This window comes from Lepidothrix coronata, unplaced genomic scaffold (genome assembly GCF_001604755.1).
Source record: "Lepidothrix coronata isolate B3197 unplaced genomic scaffold, Lepidothrix_coronata-1.0 Scaffold18, whole genome shotgun sequence".
NCBI lineage: Eukaryota > Metazoa > Chordata > Aves > Passeriformes > Pipridae > Lepidothrix > Lepidothrix coronata.
In genome coordinates, this window is record NW_016690198.1 from 7,821,405 (window position 1) to 7,836,319 (window position 14,915).

The 14,915-nt window shown below is 38.6% G+C and overlaps 1 protein-coding gene across 2 annotated transcripts in view; it reads left to right on the plus strand.

The window, feature by feature from the left end:
* The window catches only part of GRAMD3 (GRAM domain containing 3), a 43,410-nt gene extending 28,838 nt beyond the window's left edge, over positions 1-14,572 (plus strand). The window contains exons 5-14 of one of the 2 annotated variants that reach the window (XM_017807363.1): positions 535-638; positions 3,865-3,960; positions 4,949-5,020; positions 5,150-5,230; positions 5,906-6,017; positions 6,723-6,845; positions 7,060-7,147; positions 7,565-7,666; positions 9,440-9,533; positions 13,298-14,572. In XM_017807363.1, the coding sequence (XP_017662852.1) occupies positions 535-638; positions 3,865-3,960; positions 4,949-5,020; positions 5,150-5,230; positions 5,906-6,017; positions 6,723-6,845; positions 7,060-7,147; positions 7,565-7,666; positions 9,440-9,533; positions 13,298-13,339 (914 nt within the window). In that variant the 3' untranslated portion in view covers positions 13,340-14,572. The remainder of the gene's footprint in view (positions 1-534; positions 639-3,864; positions 3,961-4,948; positions 5,021-5,149; positions 5,231-5,905; positions 6,018-6,722; positions 6,846-7,059; positions 7,148-7,564; positions 7,667-9,439; positions 9,534-13,297) is intronic. The other variant, XM_017807364.1, reaches the window with a different exon arrangement.
* The last annotated feature ends 343 nt before the right edge of the window (positions 14,573-14,915 follow it).

The following is a 14,915-nucleotide window of genomic DNA, read 5'->3' on the forward strand; positions in this document are numbered from 1 at the left end:
ATTCTACATAGACGTTTATAACAAATGTTTCTTAAAAGTAATACAAGGAAGGCAGTTCACGAGTGAGAAGTGGTTTGCTCATGTCTGTGCAGTAAAAGCAGTATTACTTTATGTGGATTCTACCTCTGGTCATCTAGTTTAGACAACTGCTATAGAGCTAGAAGTTTAAAGCTAAAACTTTCGTTAAACCCTTTACATTTAAGTAATATAATTACCTAAAAGCTAGTCAAAAAGTTTATAGGAAGCTAGGTGGTAGTCTCTCAGAAAGGACTTTTGACTTGTAGAGACCAGTTGCATGTTACTATTCATTTCAGTCATTATTCTTCAAATATTTTGAGCCTAAACTTAGGCCTGTGACATCTTATGAGCTTGTCAGTGTCAGTTAATCATTGAAAATTTCAAAGTTTGACAATGTTTATCAAAGGTATAAATCTAAATATATTATGGCTTTGAAAAAAGAACAAAACAAAACCTGAATTGGCTTGGCTTGGATTGTGATTACCTTGAAGATTATAGAGTATTTATTTGTTTCAGGCTTTACCTGTGCTCTGCAGAAAGAAATTCTGTACCAAGGAAAGTTATTCCTTTCTGAGAACTGGATTTGCTTCCATTCCAAAGTTTTTGGTAAAGACACTAAGGTTAGTAAAATCTTTATGTATGGAACAGTAATGCTATTCTTAACAATTTGTTCATCACCAGAAGTTCAAATTATTATGCAAGACTAGAATACTAATATTTCTAAGTTTTTTAAATACAGTCACTATTTAGAAGTGATGCCCAAAATTCACTCTAGAACTGGAGCACTATTCATCTTTATTAGAGATTAAGTCTCTTGCTTAAGGACTTTCTGTCTGAAAAAAAGCCTGATGAAAGGAGAGGATCTGACAAGCAGCAGTGAGGGTGTTGTGAAACCTGTGTAGCACAAACTGCAAAAATGTCTCTCTTGGGGTAAGTATGTAAAAGAGGAAGAGGGGGAATAATGAAGGCTGAAAAGTATTAAGGACTCCAAGACTATAGTTGGGGAACTGGGGAGAAGAATCAACATATTTTAAGGCAGTTAAAGAGGAAGAACTAAAACTGGCTTCTGACTTGAGTGGCAAAGCTCTTTGAAGCATTCTTCTGTCACTCCCATTCTGCATAAATAGAGAACAGGGAAAGAAAAACAAGTTTGCAAGGTTTTTACCTGTGAGCCTAGTATGCAGAGCAGAAATGAGATGTGAACAGTTGGGAAGATCAAAATTTAGTCTTTGTGACCCACCTAAGGTTCGGTCCCACTGTGGTAATGATGTGCATATAGATAAAAATAAAGAACGCAGATCTTTGCAAAACGATCTGTGTTCTGGCTCTGTTGATTTGGAGCTTTTGGAGTGATTTTGTTTACATAAGCTGGTTTTTTTTGGCTTTTATTGGAAAACAGCTCAGTTCACTTGAAGGATTTCTTTGGCTTCTTTCTTTCAGGTGCATCTCTGAACAAAGTTCCTGGTTAGATCCAGTGAACTGGATGCTGAAGTCAGTTTAGGGGTTGAGATTACCTTATTTCTCTGCTGTCAACCATTTTGATAGAATACATCTGTCTTTGAAAGGGCTTTAAAAAGATGGAATAGTTTTAAAGAACACTTAAAATTATTAACGGCACATTGTCCATTAAAATTGAAGCTGCTTTACTAGCAGCCTTCTATTCAGCATGAACAAATGTGACTAATTCCAACTGTGGAATAGCTTTCTAAATTCAAGCTAAGCTAAATGTTTACAAAATACGGTAGAACTGTACTGAAAAATAGAAAAACCCAGAAAAAAAGAGGCAGAATAACAGTGATGTAGTACTAGGAAATTATCTTTGTCAACAGGGTTTCAAATGCAGGAATATATATATAATTATATATATATGATGAAAAGTGAAAACATTTCACAAGATAAGATAGAACAGACAGTATTGTAAATGTGACTGTAGTAAGATTCCAAAATATTCAATTCTGGGTCTTGTTTTCAGAAAACAGTGTGGGGAAAATTAAGAGTGAAGGAGATAGTCCTTATTGTTTACTTAGAGCTTTGTCCAGTTTTTAGGAATACCATCGACAAAAGAACAGGAAAATCATTAATACAGTGAAAATTAATGTAGTGGGAGAGAGAGGAGGAAATAAAGCTTGACAGGAAGAAGAACATTCTTAGCAGTCAGATACACTGACAAAGTCTCCAAGATACAAAGCCTCTATTGCTTAGAACTTGTAAAACAATTTAAGCCTCATGATAAAATGTTTATTGTGAGAAATAGCAGATCTACATGTTCTAATAAAACTTTTTACATGAATTCTACCTGCAGAATTTTTTTATTGAAAGCTTTGGTGCAGGGAACAACTATGCAAATCAGGAATTTTGAATACACGGGGAAGACAATTGTGCGTATTCAAAAATAAGAGATTGCTTTGGCAGGATTGAATAGGCTTTGACAGACATCACTTTCTTTCTGGGTAGCTCTTATTTGGCTATATGTTGGCCTTGATTCTTTTTGGAATTTAAATATTATCTTACATTTTTAAATTGTTTTCCAAGTTGCCTGCAGGTTAACCTTGTATTCTGAAATAATTATTACTTGAGATATGAATATAGTAGCGATAAAGCAGTGGTTTTACCCTTTCAGTCTAATACATTAAGCAATAAGTAAATGCTTAATCCCACTGAAGTACACTTTAGTCCTGATTACAGTGATGTTATCCATCAAAATAGCGTGCAGTATCATCTCTGATTCAAAGCTCTTGGAGGTAAATTGTGAACTGACATAAAAAACTTGTAAACTGGCTTTTTTGTAGCCTGTAGCAGGATTTCTGTTCAAACACTATTTGGCAGTCTCGTAACCAGTCTATTAGTACAATAATATATTTTTTGTTACCTGGAACAATTTTTCATTTCATGATTTTGTGTTACTGTTCTGAACAAAAGTTAACAAGAAGCTGCGCACAGAGTAACTTCATTCTCCTCTAATAACATCTTTTTAATTCAGTTCTGTGATTGCTCTTTGAACAATCTACAGACACTTTAAACCTTGTTTCCAAGTTTCTCAGGTAGTTGTGACAGTCTGTGCCAAAGGAATTTTTAACAGGATCTGTACCTTAATCATGTATATCCAGGATTATTATATTTGCCTAACTCTCTAAGTCTCTAAGCTTTTCAACTGAGCATCAAACCAGATATTTGTTCCTTTGCAACATGAGCTTTACAAGAAAAGCCCATGCAGAATATCTAAAGTGAAATCCTCTGAAACATTGCAGATGTTAATTAAGCTGGTGGGGTTGGATGTAAACACAAAGCAGGAGTGAAGATTGAGAACTTTGCAATGTAAATGTAGTCAAGCCTGGTTGGCCCACACAGGAATCAGTTTAAGTCAGAGAGTGTGTGGATATTGGATCTTTCAATATTGCTGAAGGACAAGCTGTTTACTCACCTACTTGTTGCAGATCTGCAACTGGTGAGAAGACTTTTGTGTTCACTCTTCAACAAGCTTCTTTTGTCTGATGTGTTCTGAAATGTTTGGTTTCTAAACAAAGAAGCCTAACTCTAAGACTGGTTTGTTCTGCAGATCTACAGTGAACTAAGCCTATAGTCTTGTGAGACCCAGAAGGGATCGGGAAAGGAAAACACAAGCAGAAGCCTGGATTAGCATTTCATAATAGCAGAAGTAGTTAAGAAATAGTAATAATCTGGAACCATACCTATTCCATATGAAATAATAGTAATCAGGGATGTAGTGGAGAAATCTCTAAGAGGGTCTGGCTTATCACAGTTGGTAGGCTGCCCCTTGTGAAAGATTGCACTGCAGATTTGTGTACACATTGTTGGGATTCAAACACTGCTTCGATCTTGTTTCAGATTAGTATACCTGTGCTGTCAGTGACACTGCTGAAGAAAACCAAAACTGCCCTTCTTGTGCCAAATGCCCTGATTATAGCGACAGTCACAGATAGGGTAAGTACTGGTAGAGGGCAATGGTATTGCACCCTATCCACTTTCTTTTTTTTCTACTTTTTCTTTCTCCTTACTTACCAGCAGTAATATGAAGGCATCTGGAAAGTACCAAGTGGCCACTTCAACAGCTATGGGAATTGGTCACATGTGGGCATTTAGAGTCAGAACCCTGAGGGATCTGGTTTGTTTGGGAATGATTCTAACTTCTTTTGCCTCCTCTCTTTTGACAGCCAAGGACAACTTTTTTCCTGTTACTAATTTCCTGTCTTTTTTTCTTTGGATCTGCAGTAAACAAAGCTATGTAGAACTTGGTGAGAAAATAAAAAAAGAACCACGGAATCTCTGTTTGCCATCTGTTCTCTGTAATCTTTCATTCCCTGTTTTCCAAGATTGCTGTCATAGCATAGAGGGAACTGAAACAGCTGGGTCGGGAAGTGCATGCACAAAAGGTTACCTGCCTTGGCAGATCTGACAGTCTTCTTTCATTTACTTGGATCTCTTACCTAACCAGCCATACCTTAGACACACAAAAACCAGTTGCTTACAGTGATATTCAGGAATAATGATTGCATCAGTCAGTAGGAAGTGTGATTAGCCTAAGAGCAGCTTTAGAACCAACATACTTTCGTTGCCCAAATATTTTGTGGGTACGGGAGACTGTACACTAAAAGCAAGTTTTGGATTTGGGATTTTGTTTGTTTGGGGTTTTTTAAGGGGTAGGTAAAACATAGCATGGAAAGTGTTTTTAAAAGAAAGAACAGATCTGGATTATGCTCTGGTTCCTGCAGCAGAACATGGTAACTTTTATGTGCCTGTTGTGATTAACCTCAAGTCATAGATTTAGAAGAAGTGCAGGTTTTTTCTGCTGTACTAAAGTTCTTGAAAGTAGGTACTTGATTTGCAAAACCACTTGTCAGTTTTATTTAAATAAAAGGAAGCTTGTAGTGTGTACCCTTTCTCAAACAGTTGTTGAACTTTTGTTTTTCAGTACATGTTTGTCTCCTTACTCTCCAGAGATACCACCTACAAGCTGTTAAAATCTATCTGTAGACATCTTGAGGTAAGTACTAGTGGGAGTGAGGAAGTACTAATGGGTGTGTAGCTTTGTGTTCTTTATTACTCCCTTTCTACTGTTAAATACCAGGTAGTTTCTGAGTGTGTTCCTGTTAACACTGCTGCTTTTTTTCAGGATACAAGCGTAGGCAACAGTCCAAATCCCTCTTCTGCAGAAAACAGCTTCAGGGTTGATCGTCCTACAACCCTCCCCCTGGTAAATGGTTTAGAAGTTTGTTCTTTTATTGCATGGCATCTTTGATTGCAAGTACTATTTATAATCTCTTATGAAAGGAAACTGATGGAAATCATGACATCTGCTTCTCAAACTCCATGATTTTTTAACATTAGAAAACACTTGGAGCAATTAGCATAGGTGTCATTTGAGCTGATCACATGCAGTATATACACATGCATGTGCTTTGGATTTATCCCAAGGTTTGTATGTTCTTCATATCTCTGTTTTGCAATCAGGTTTCACTGTACTCAAAGTTACTTCATCATCTGCCATGAATAGTTTCTAAAGTGTTTCCAGAAGCACTCCTTCCTCTGTAAGCTTGTTCAGATGTATGAAAGAGCTGTGTAGACTCATGTGATGACCAGAATCTAAGTCTAGTAATGCCCATCCTCGACTCTCCAGTTTGCATAACTTAGCAGTCTGACTTTTATACACAGACTTTTATACACAGGGGATGAGGCTTGAATTCTGGTGATCTTATGGATCTTATTTTTCTAACTTGATGTCAGCATCTTGATATCAGAGATTATTCCTGGTTGAACAGTTTTAAAGCTTTAGGTTTTGGTTCTAATTGCAGAGGGAGGTTGAAGGAAATTAGATTGCTTAGATTTAGAACAGGACTGAGCCTTTTTGTGATGTTATTCTCCCAATCAGGATTTCAATGAAGATTATTCTGATCTGGATGGAATAGTACAGCAGCGAAGACAAGAGATGGAAGAGTCCAGCAGCACAGGCTCACAGACACCAGAGCTGGAATGCTTCCAAGGTGAGTGGGATCATGGAGCCCCAAGAAAATGAGTATGGCTTAGCTCTGTTATGCTCCTGTAATCCCCTTCTAATATGGAATTTACATTCTCCACAGTCCTGGAGAATTATGTGATTTTTGAGGTCTTCCTCAAGTCCCCAATACCTACATTTTTGTTATTTCGTTACCCTTTGCAATCCACATTCAGGCAATGACTTGGTCATCAGCAGATCTCAATTGTCATTACTGCTTCCAGTTGCTTACCCACACTAGGACAGATACAATGTAGGAGCTGTTCCTGCTTTGAAGCACAGAAGAAAAATACTTAACACTGCTGCTTGCAATCTGCTGTTGTCTCAAGTTGTTCACCTAATTAGCAGTAATACTGTGTAGAAACTCACTACATATAAGTTAAATGAGTACAGCAGTACTTGTTTTATGTAGCCCATGCTGAATGTTACTTCATGAGTTGCCATCTTTCAAAGGATCTGGAAATATATAGGCAACATACATTACCCTTTTCAATCCAGGTGCTTGTTTTTATTTTGTGTTGATGCAGAATTCATATGTAAACTATTTCAAGGATACAAAAAACTGCTTTGTACTCAATGACAGAAATGCACCTTTTAAAATCATCCTCTTCCCCTACTGCTTGACTAACTTAAACTACCAGCAATTTCCCTTGACGTCATATTTCAACTTTATTAAAAATCTTACTTTTGACAGATTATCATGTCATGGAAACACAGACTCACTTGAAAGTTTCCAAGACTGAGACCAAGTCTGTTCGTTCAGATGCACATAATAAACGTGGACCTGATGGAAAAGCCCGAAACAGTCCTCGAAATGGTACGGAATCAAGGGCAGACTCCATCAGCTGGAGTTACTTGAGATAAGTTTGCATAGTTATGACAGTTCACATAATTTGGAAGATCTCTGTCTTGGTTTTCCCTCTGTTTGTATTAGCTGTTAGCTAATTAGCATTTATTAGCATGCTTCAAAACACTGTTTGTATGCTGTGGTCTGCTCCAATCAAGGTAACATTTGGTTCTTTTCCTTGCAGGCCATTCTGAAGCCTTCAGGTTCTTCCACAAAGTGAAGTCCCAGAAGCTCTTATCTCTGAACCATGTGCTTGTGTTTTACGCAGTTGTGTAAGTTAGCAATTAATGCCAAGATTGTCCAAATATTAGGATTTTCTTACATTTACAGAATTGATATAATCTAAGCTTCACTGGAAAAAGGAAAATTATTGGGAATTGTGGCCTTTATACTTTTCAGAAATATATATATATATATATAAGCCTGCTGGGGGTCTTTTGATTCAGGAAATGTTTACAGTATTTAAGTACTTGCAAATTTATTTTTTATGTCACTTAAAAAGCCATACTCAAGGCTGAGACTTTCATAACTGTCTGAATGCCAGTGATTGTGTTCCCAAAGTGTTTCTAAGAATGATACCTTTATTATTGGACATGTACATGTAACAATTTAAGTGGCTTTTAACATTAAATTTGTTGGGTACTACTAAAGTTTCCTTAACTGATGTACTTTATTCTTCTCTCTTGCAGTGTTTGTATATTAATATTTTCTACCTTCTACATGAGATATAAAATCAGTGTCCTGGAGGAACGTCTTATGTCCATCACATCCTTTGATTCACATATTAAGGAGTAAGATACAGTCTTTGAAACACTCACTCTGGGGGTTTAAAGTCTTTTTCAAGTCTCTCTCGTGTTCATCTATTTTCTTCAAAAAACACTGTAATATTGTAGTGCCCATGTGATCCTTTAGTGTTCTGTAATTCTTTCATCTAGCCTAATCTCATCTTTTTGTTTCAGACCATTAGTACAAATGTGATATATCGTGGTGTACTGCTGTCTTGAGAATATTTCAGATAGCTGTGGGTAACTTCACTGTAAACAGCTGAAGTGAGCAGCTCCTTTCCAGAGCAGTAATCCTTGAAAGTGGTGTAACTTCTGTCTTCAGTCTTGATGTCATTTGATTAGTCTAAAATAATAGAACATACTGCATAATCTTTGGGCCAGTACATCTGTCTCGCTTCTGTACCATTTTCTAAAGCTTTGGGCTGCCTATATTCTCTTTAGAAACTGATATCCTATCTTGCTAAAGTAAAAAAAACCTACACCAGAAAACCAAACCAAACCAAAATCCAGACACACCAAGGGACAACAGTTATTTGTGTATTTGAAGGGGAAATAGGGAAAGGAGCCACCGTTCCATGAATAGTTCCTTCCTGTAGCTAATCCTGGCTATCATCTTCCCCTGTGGTTTGTTTGTTTGTTTGTTTTGTTGTTGTTTTGTCTCCATGTTTCATAGATAGAAAATATGCAAACATTAAATGGAGAGGCAATACAGAGGCATGTGTTTTCCACAGCAGTTTGCCACCAGAACTTGTGTCGGCTTCTTGCACCTGTCATAGGACAGAAGGCAGTTAATTGGATACTGCTGAAAATACTAACCAGTTTATTGAGCTTTGCATTAGCTCTTCTCCCCTTCTTTTAATAGATTTTTTCCTGAGCTACTCTGAAAAACATGGCTTCAAAAGTCATTTGTAAAGTCAGTGCAAAACCTGTAGCCACATGCAGCATGAATGGAAATGCTGACAGCTGGAGAAGCACCTTATGAAAAAAGAGAGGGAAAATAAAATTCAAGACAGAGCTGACTCAGGCGTCGTGGAACTGTCTGCAAAGTGTTTCAAACCTATACCAAGCTCCTAAATAAGTGTGCTTTTTAATTCAGCTTTCTTTGATGACCCATCCATGAAAAAGCATGTCGCTCTGACATTACACTTTCGGTCATATCGAACAATGACTGGCCTGCTTATGATCCAACTGCTTTCAGCTGTCATCTGTGGAAAGCTGTAGGACTTGAGTGCATGTGTGAGAAGAGAGAGCTAAGTTCTTCATAAAAAAGGGATAGGAAGGAAACGGTTCTCTGTCTTAAAGGAGTTTGTATTTATATGTTACGAGCAATGCAAGGAGCGGGGTAAACCTGCCTCACATAGTAGGTGACGTCAAAAGCCTTTTTCTCACTTCTGGCGTATTTTTATTAACAGAGTGCTGTGTCGCTCTTCAGAAACTCAAGACAGTCCTGTTTCTGGTGTTCTGATCCCAAAGAGTAAAAGATACAGGAAGGAAGATCTAATGTGCACTTCTACATTCTCAAGGGGGTGGGCTTTTTGATTTCCTCCAAGTCACAGGATGTGGAACTTATGCACCTTTTCAGTGGAAATAGCAGTAAAGTTTTACATCAAAACTTCTGGAGAATGAGACCACATGAAGAAGTGACTTAGTACTTTGTTTGTATTAATAAGTACAGTTCACAGTGTTGCCACTGTGTTGCCTTCTATAGGTGAATCCCAGTTCTGTTTTCCCCTTTTTTTTTTGAGTCTGTCACACTTACTTTTTCATTCCGTTTGACAGAAATCCAGTGCACCAAGGTTTGGGATCTCATCTGCAAATTAATGCTGATGCCCTTTGTGATGAGTTAACTGCCAATCTTGTGAAATTGGAAAAGGTAACATCCTATGATATAATCAAATGCTGATAGACTAATCAGGTTCTTGCTATGTTTCTGTGATCTGTTATTTTGAAAAGTGTCAAGTTACCTTCAGATTTGATACCAAAAGCTGACACATTTTCTTAGACAAAGGACTGGTTTTTGAACTACAAATTAACCCAAGTATAATATTGGTATGTGTAGAAATTTTACCTTGACCCGATGCTTATAACTAGGAATACTGTCCCTGGACACTTCAGGAGTGATTATTACATGTGGTGATCTCAGTTGTTCTTTTAATATATCAGGGCTAAGGATTTTGAACTTAACTTTTGTGGCTGTTTGATGAATTTTCCTGTTTGGGGCTTTTTTTTTGAGTTTTGTTTTTTTGATTAAGAAAAACAATGCTGACTTTTATATAACTGCAAAACTAAATGAATTTGGTGACTTAAATTGAAAACTATACATAACAAGAGGGTGTGCACACCTTATTTCCACTTCAGGTGTTGTGGTGTGCTAACTTTGGCCAGCAATCAGATGCCCACCCAGCCACTCTCTTATCCCCTTTCTTAGTGGGGCAGGGGGAGAAGATAGGAGGAGAAAGCTCGTGGGTCAAAATAAGGGCAGAGAGACTGCTTACAACTTACCATTGCAGTCAAAACATACTTGACTCCGGGGAAATCAATTTAAAATAGTACTAAGTTAAAATAGACCACCCGTGGTTAGGGTGCAGGACTCTCACCACTGCGACCCGGGTTCGATTCCCAGCCCCCCGGGCAGATGGAGCTCGTCAGCCCTGTAAGGCAATCCATCTAAGAGAAGGTCACTCTAAACAAACCTACGTTCTGAGACCCTCACTGCCACTGTCTAAGCTTGCTCGGCCCCGGCAGATGAACCTCAGGATTAAAGGGTGGGCTCAGTTCAGCGCACGCTGTGTCTCACCTAAAAAATCCACTGCGCAGGCTCGAAGGGTCAATGACCTTTCCCAAATCTTCGCTCGCGAAGACTGGCCATTAAGTTAAAATAGATTTGAGTATTGATAAACAAGGACAACCAATAGAACACCTGTCCTCTCCCTTGTGCCAGGCTTAACTTGACTCCTTTGCTGCTGACTCCTAACCCGCATGGGGCTAGTGGGGGGATTACATTCAGTGCGTAACTATTTTCCCTCTTCTTCTCTTTTCTTCACCTATTTTCCCCCTGCTGCAGTTCGAGCTCCTTCAAGAGCCCCAGTTCTCAGGAAATGCATGCTTTGGCATGGATTCTCCATGGGCTGCGGTGTGGACATCTCTGCCATGAAGCACCTCCTCCCCCACCTCCTTCTCAGAGTTTGGGGTTTCTTTTGCTGTTTCCCATCCTCTTACTCTCCTTCTGTCTCTGTGTGGTGTTTTTTCACCTTTCAAAAATACTTTACCAGATGCTCCACCACCATCATGGCTGGGTTGATGCGGTGGGTCCATCAGAGGCTGCTGAAATGTCTGTGTCTAGCACGGGGCAGCCCCTGATTCTTTCCCACAGCTGCTGGCCCTGCAGAGCTCGTCCCACCCTGCCCCCAAACGCTGATAAATGCATCCAGTACAGGTATATGAAATGTTGCGTGTTGGGAACACATACAAAGGCCAAGAATGACAAAAGTACTGGTGGAACAAAACCAAAAGTTACTTGAATTCCTATGTGCTTAAGTCACATGGGATATTTTTGCCTCTGTTTCTAAAACTGAGTCTGTGCCAAGGTCTTTCAACACCTTTTTTCCCCAAACCAAGTTTCTCAAATAGCATAAAGCTAAGATTATATAATATCACCTCTGTGGCACAGATTTTAGAAATACTGCCAAAAAGGAGTTTCTTCCCCACATCTTCAACCCCTTGTCAGTGGAAATCTAGAGTAATGCTATCATTACCCCTCTCTGTGCTCTGAATAATAACAGTGTGAATACAAGGGGAAAATGCTTTCCAGATGGTTACCAGATAGAATCTTTAGCCAAATTAGGTCATTTAAGAGGTTACTGCTTTCTAGCTGTCTGGGACAGGCTGGCAAGATGGTTCATGGGAGGCCTTATTTCAGTGGGAAGCCAGCCAGCCAGCCCTTTGCAGCAGGGCTAGGCACTTTCCCATTCCCTTATATAGTCTCTGCTTGGAGACACAGTAATAGGCAGCTGGATGGTTGGATCATTCAGCTGTTCCCAGAGAAGTGACCCCCCTTAAGTCGTGTGGTTTTTTCATTTGGTGTCTACAGGATTGGACCCTTAAAAACTTACTTGACAGCTGTTCAAGACAGTGAAGTGTTTTGCATACAAGATAAATCAGTATTGCCCGTAGCTGCATAATGCCACATGCTGGTTCTCTCTAATCTAGATGAGCAGTGGTTAAAACAGAATGTTTGACCCTACTCTTTGTACTGCAAAACTGGTAGAAATCTAATACCTTGTGGTTCTCTGAGCAAAGTTACTACAGTTGCTTAGCAGTTTCATATGCTTTAGTGAATAGTGGTGCAGCAGCAGAGGTGGTGTAAAAAGTTCCAGTGTAACTTGTCGTCTCTCCACTTGCTTCTTCTGTGAGCGCAGCACTGTAAACTGGAGCACAGAGATTATCTAGATTGAAAACTAAAAACTACTTTGCAGTTAAAAGATGTTCAGCGCAAGAGTATGTTGCAATGACTTTTTCAGTGTGACCTTGTGATTTTTACAAGTTCTCCTTTATGCCTGGAGTCAAGGAACTACCATGGCTTACCAAAATTCTGCTAATTTGGCATTTAATTTTATTTAACAGGTTGTTGAAATGCACCATGTGTATCAGAGGATAAAGTGTTAAATGGGGGAGGGAAAATGTGTCTTAATATTACTCATTCCCTTATGCTAACTTTTCTTGTTAAAAGGAAATTCATGTTTGTATTGTAACTCTTAAAAAATTAGGTACTTCTTACTGTTTCCCTTTCCCCAGAATACCACTCTTGAAAACGGTATGCATCTGGGATAGAAATCATGAAGTAGGATTAAAAAGTGGTATCCTTGAACAGGAAGTAAAATGGCTTCTCAGATAAAAGCCTGAAAGTAGCTGGGACTAAACCTTCTGTAACCAGTGACTATGAGTTACTAAGATACTGACATATCGAGTACTTGTGTGCCAGGGGATGTGACCCACTATATTCCCCTCTCTCTGCTTTTAAGGACAAGGAGATGAAAAGTGGAAAAATAGGCTGTGTAAAAATAGATCTGTACAAATTATCCTCGAGGATGCCACTGGCTGGCATTGCCTTCAGTGTAGCTAAGAGAGGATGACCCACAATCAGTGGACTAAACCTGGCAAATGGGACACATCTCCTAATGGTTAGAAGACCTTATTTTGCAGTGCACGCATCATAGAGGAAGCTGTTACAAAACTCATTGAATTATCCACTTAAACCATAGAGCTGTGACTTGGAAGAGGCCTTTATCAGATTTTGATCAAGCTCAAAATAATTGGGTTTCTTGTCCCATTGCTTCAAGCTGGAATTTTATTTCTATCTTATTTTCTCATACCTAATGAAGGAGAGAATCTGTAGGAGAAAATTGCAGGAGATACTCATAATATAAAAGCTAGGTATTGTGGTGGTCAGTCGTATCTAGGTGTTTCCTTTGATGCTAGTGCAGGAAACATTTAACAGGAATACCACTGGTATGAATAGGTGTGACAGAATTAACATTCACAGAGAGTATATTGAAAAGCATGTCTTGATTTTATTTTTTATTTCAAATGCAACATAACACTTCCTGTGTCCCCCCTGTTTCCTTCTCTTTTTCTAAGATACAGAACAACTTACAGAAACTTCTTGAAGATGGTGAATGAAACATCGTTGTTCTTGGACTGCTTCAAACCTCATTCTTCCATCGTGACAAACAGTTCCAAAGGAGCTCTGCTGGCCAGAGTTCAAGCTTCTTTATTTTCAGTCCAAGCCAAGCTTAAACTACTGTAAAGCTCATGTAATAATGCAAAAAGTCAGTTTATTCTTGAACATATATCTATATGTTTTGAAAACATACATGGTTTGATCTACATGTATCTATGTGTTTTAAAAATATGGGGATTTTTCTTTCTCTTTTGTGTGTGAATTAGTGGACTTTATAGCTTGCTTGATTCTAGACTTGCTTACACCAGTGCAAACCTGGTCCATATCCTTTTACCTCAACATTTGCTTTATGCCTGTTGTCATACAAATGTAAATGTGAAGAATTTCAGTCATGACTCATGTGCTGAAGTGCTGTGTGAATGAGCAGGTATCTGTTTTAGCTTTGGTTATGGAACGGTGCTGTGCTCTTCATTTTTACTTACTTCTTTGCACCCTGACATCCCAAAGATCAGAAAATAGATGCCTCTGTATTTGGGTATGCAAAGTCCTGCATGTTTGAGGCGTGCTCAGTTCTCAGGTGCTGTAAAAAGGCTCAATTTCACCTTCTGTGACACATTGTATCACCACTGAGGGTAAGGTCTGTTTCTACTGAGCATTCAGTTTCTATTGGAGTAAAGCTTGAAATCTGTATGGACTTGCCAACTTACAATCTAGTTGTTTATGAATGGCAGAATGGGTGTGACACACCTGCACAATTTAGAAAAGCCACTTGGTTTTTTTTGTCCACTCGTGTCATCTCTGTCCTTTACGTTAGTCGGTGTGAAGACCCTCAGTCAGCTTTCCTTGGAGTTGAATGGGGTTTTGGTTGGCTGAGCAAGTGCAATTTATACTCCAGTTAGTGGAAATCTAGCCTTGGTATGTGACTCCAGGGACTGGATATTTCCACATAATAGGGACTGGCAAATTAATGGTGCAGCAATATAAACAATCAGTAGAGTGAATGATAAAGTGGACACCTGCTTTGTTTTATCACATACTATTTTTTTCAGAGTGCCTAAGATGGGGATTTTTAGCTTTCTGATTCACCAAGCAGGCTCATTAGTTTTTAAAAGCAATATTTAGGATAATAACAACTACTATCTGTAAAGTAACAGTATTGTTTGTAATATGCTATGCATTTTATAACCATTTCTGTGAAATGTACCTACTATGTTTAAATAAACTTTTTTAAAGCAAGCGACTTGACTGTAATTTGAAAGAACCCAATTCCATCCATCAGTTTTAGTCAAAGGTCATAATTATGAGGCTTATACCTTACAGTACAAAGTTTGTGCAAAACCCAGTACACAACAGAAAGGGTTAGGAACTGTATCCTGCTACTGTACTTGCTCAGTTGTACATGAGATCTTCCCAGACTGCAATAAGAACACTACAAGCAAATTTGGCCCCCAGAGTTTTGAGGAAATTTTAATAACTTTCTCAAGGTCCTCAGGCTTCCTCCTCGAAGGATATGGGATGAGTATTGGCATGCTTAGGCAGCTTAGAGAGCCCTGTGTGCTCTAACATGGCTGCCTG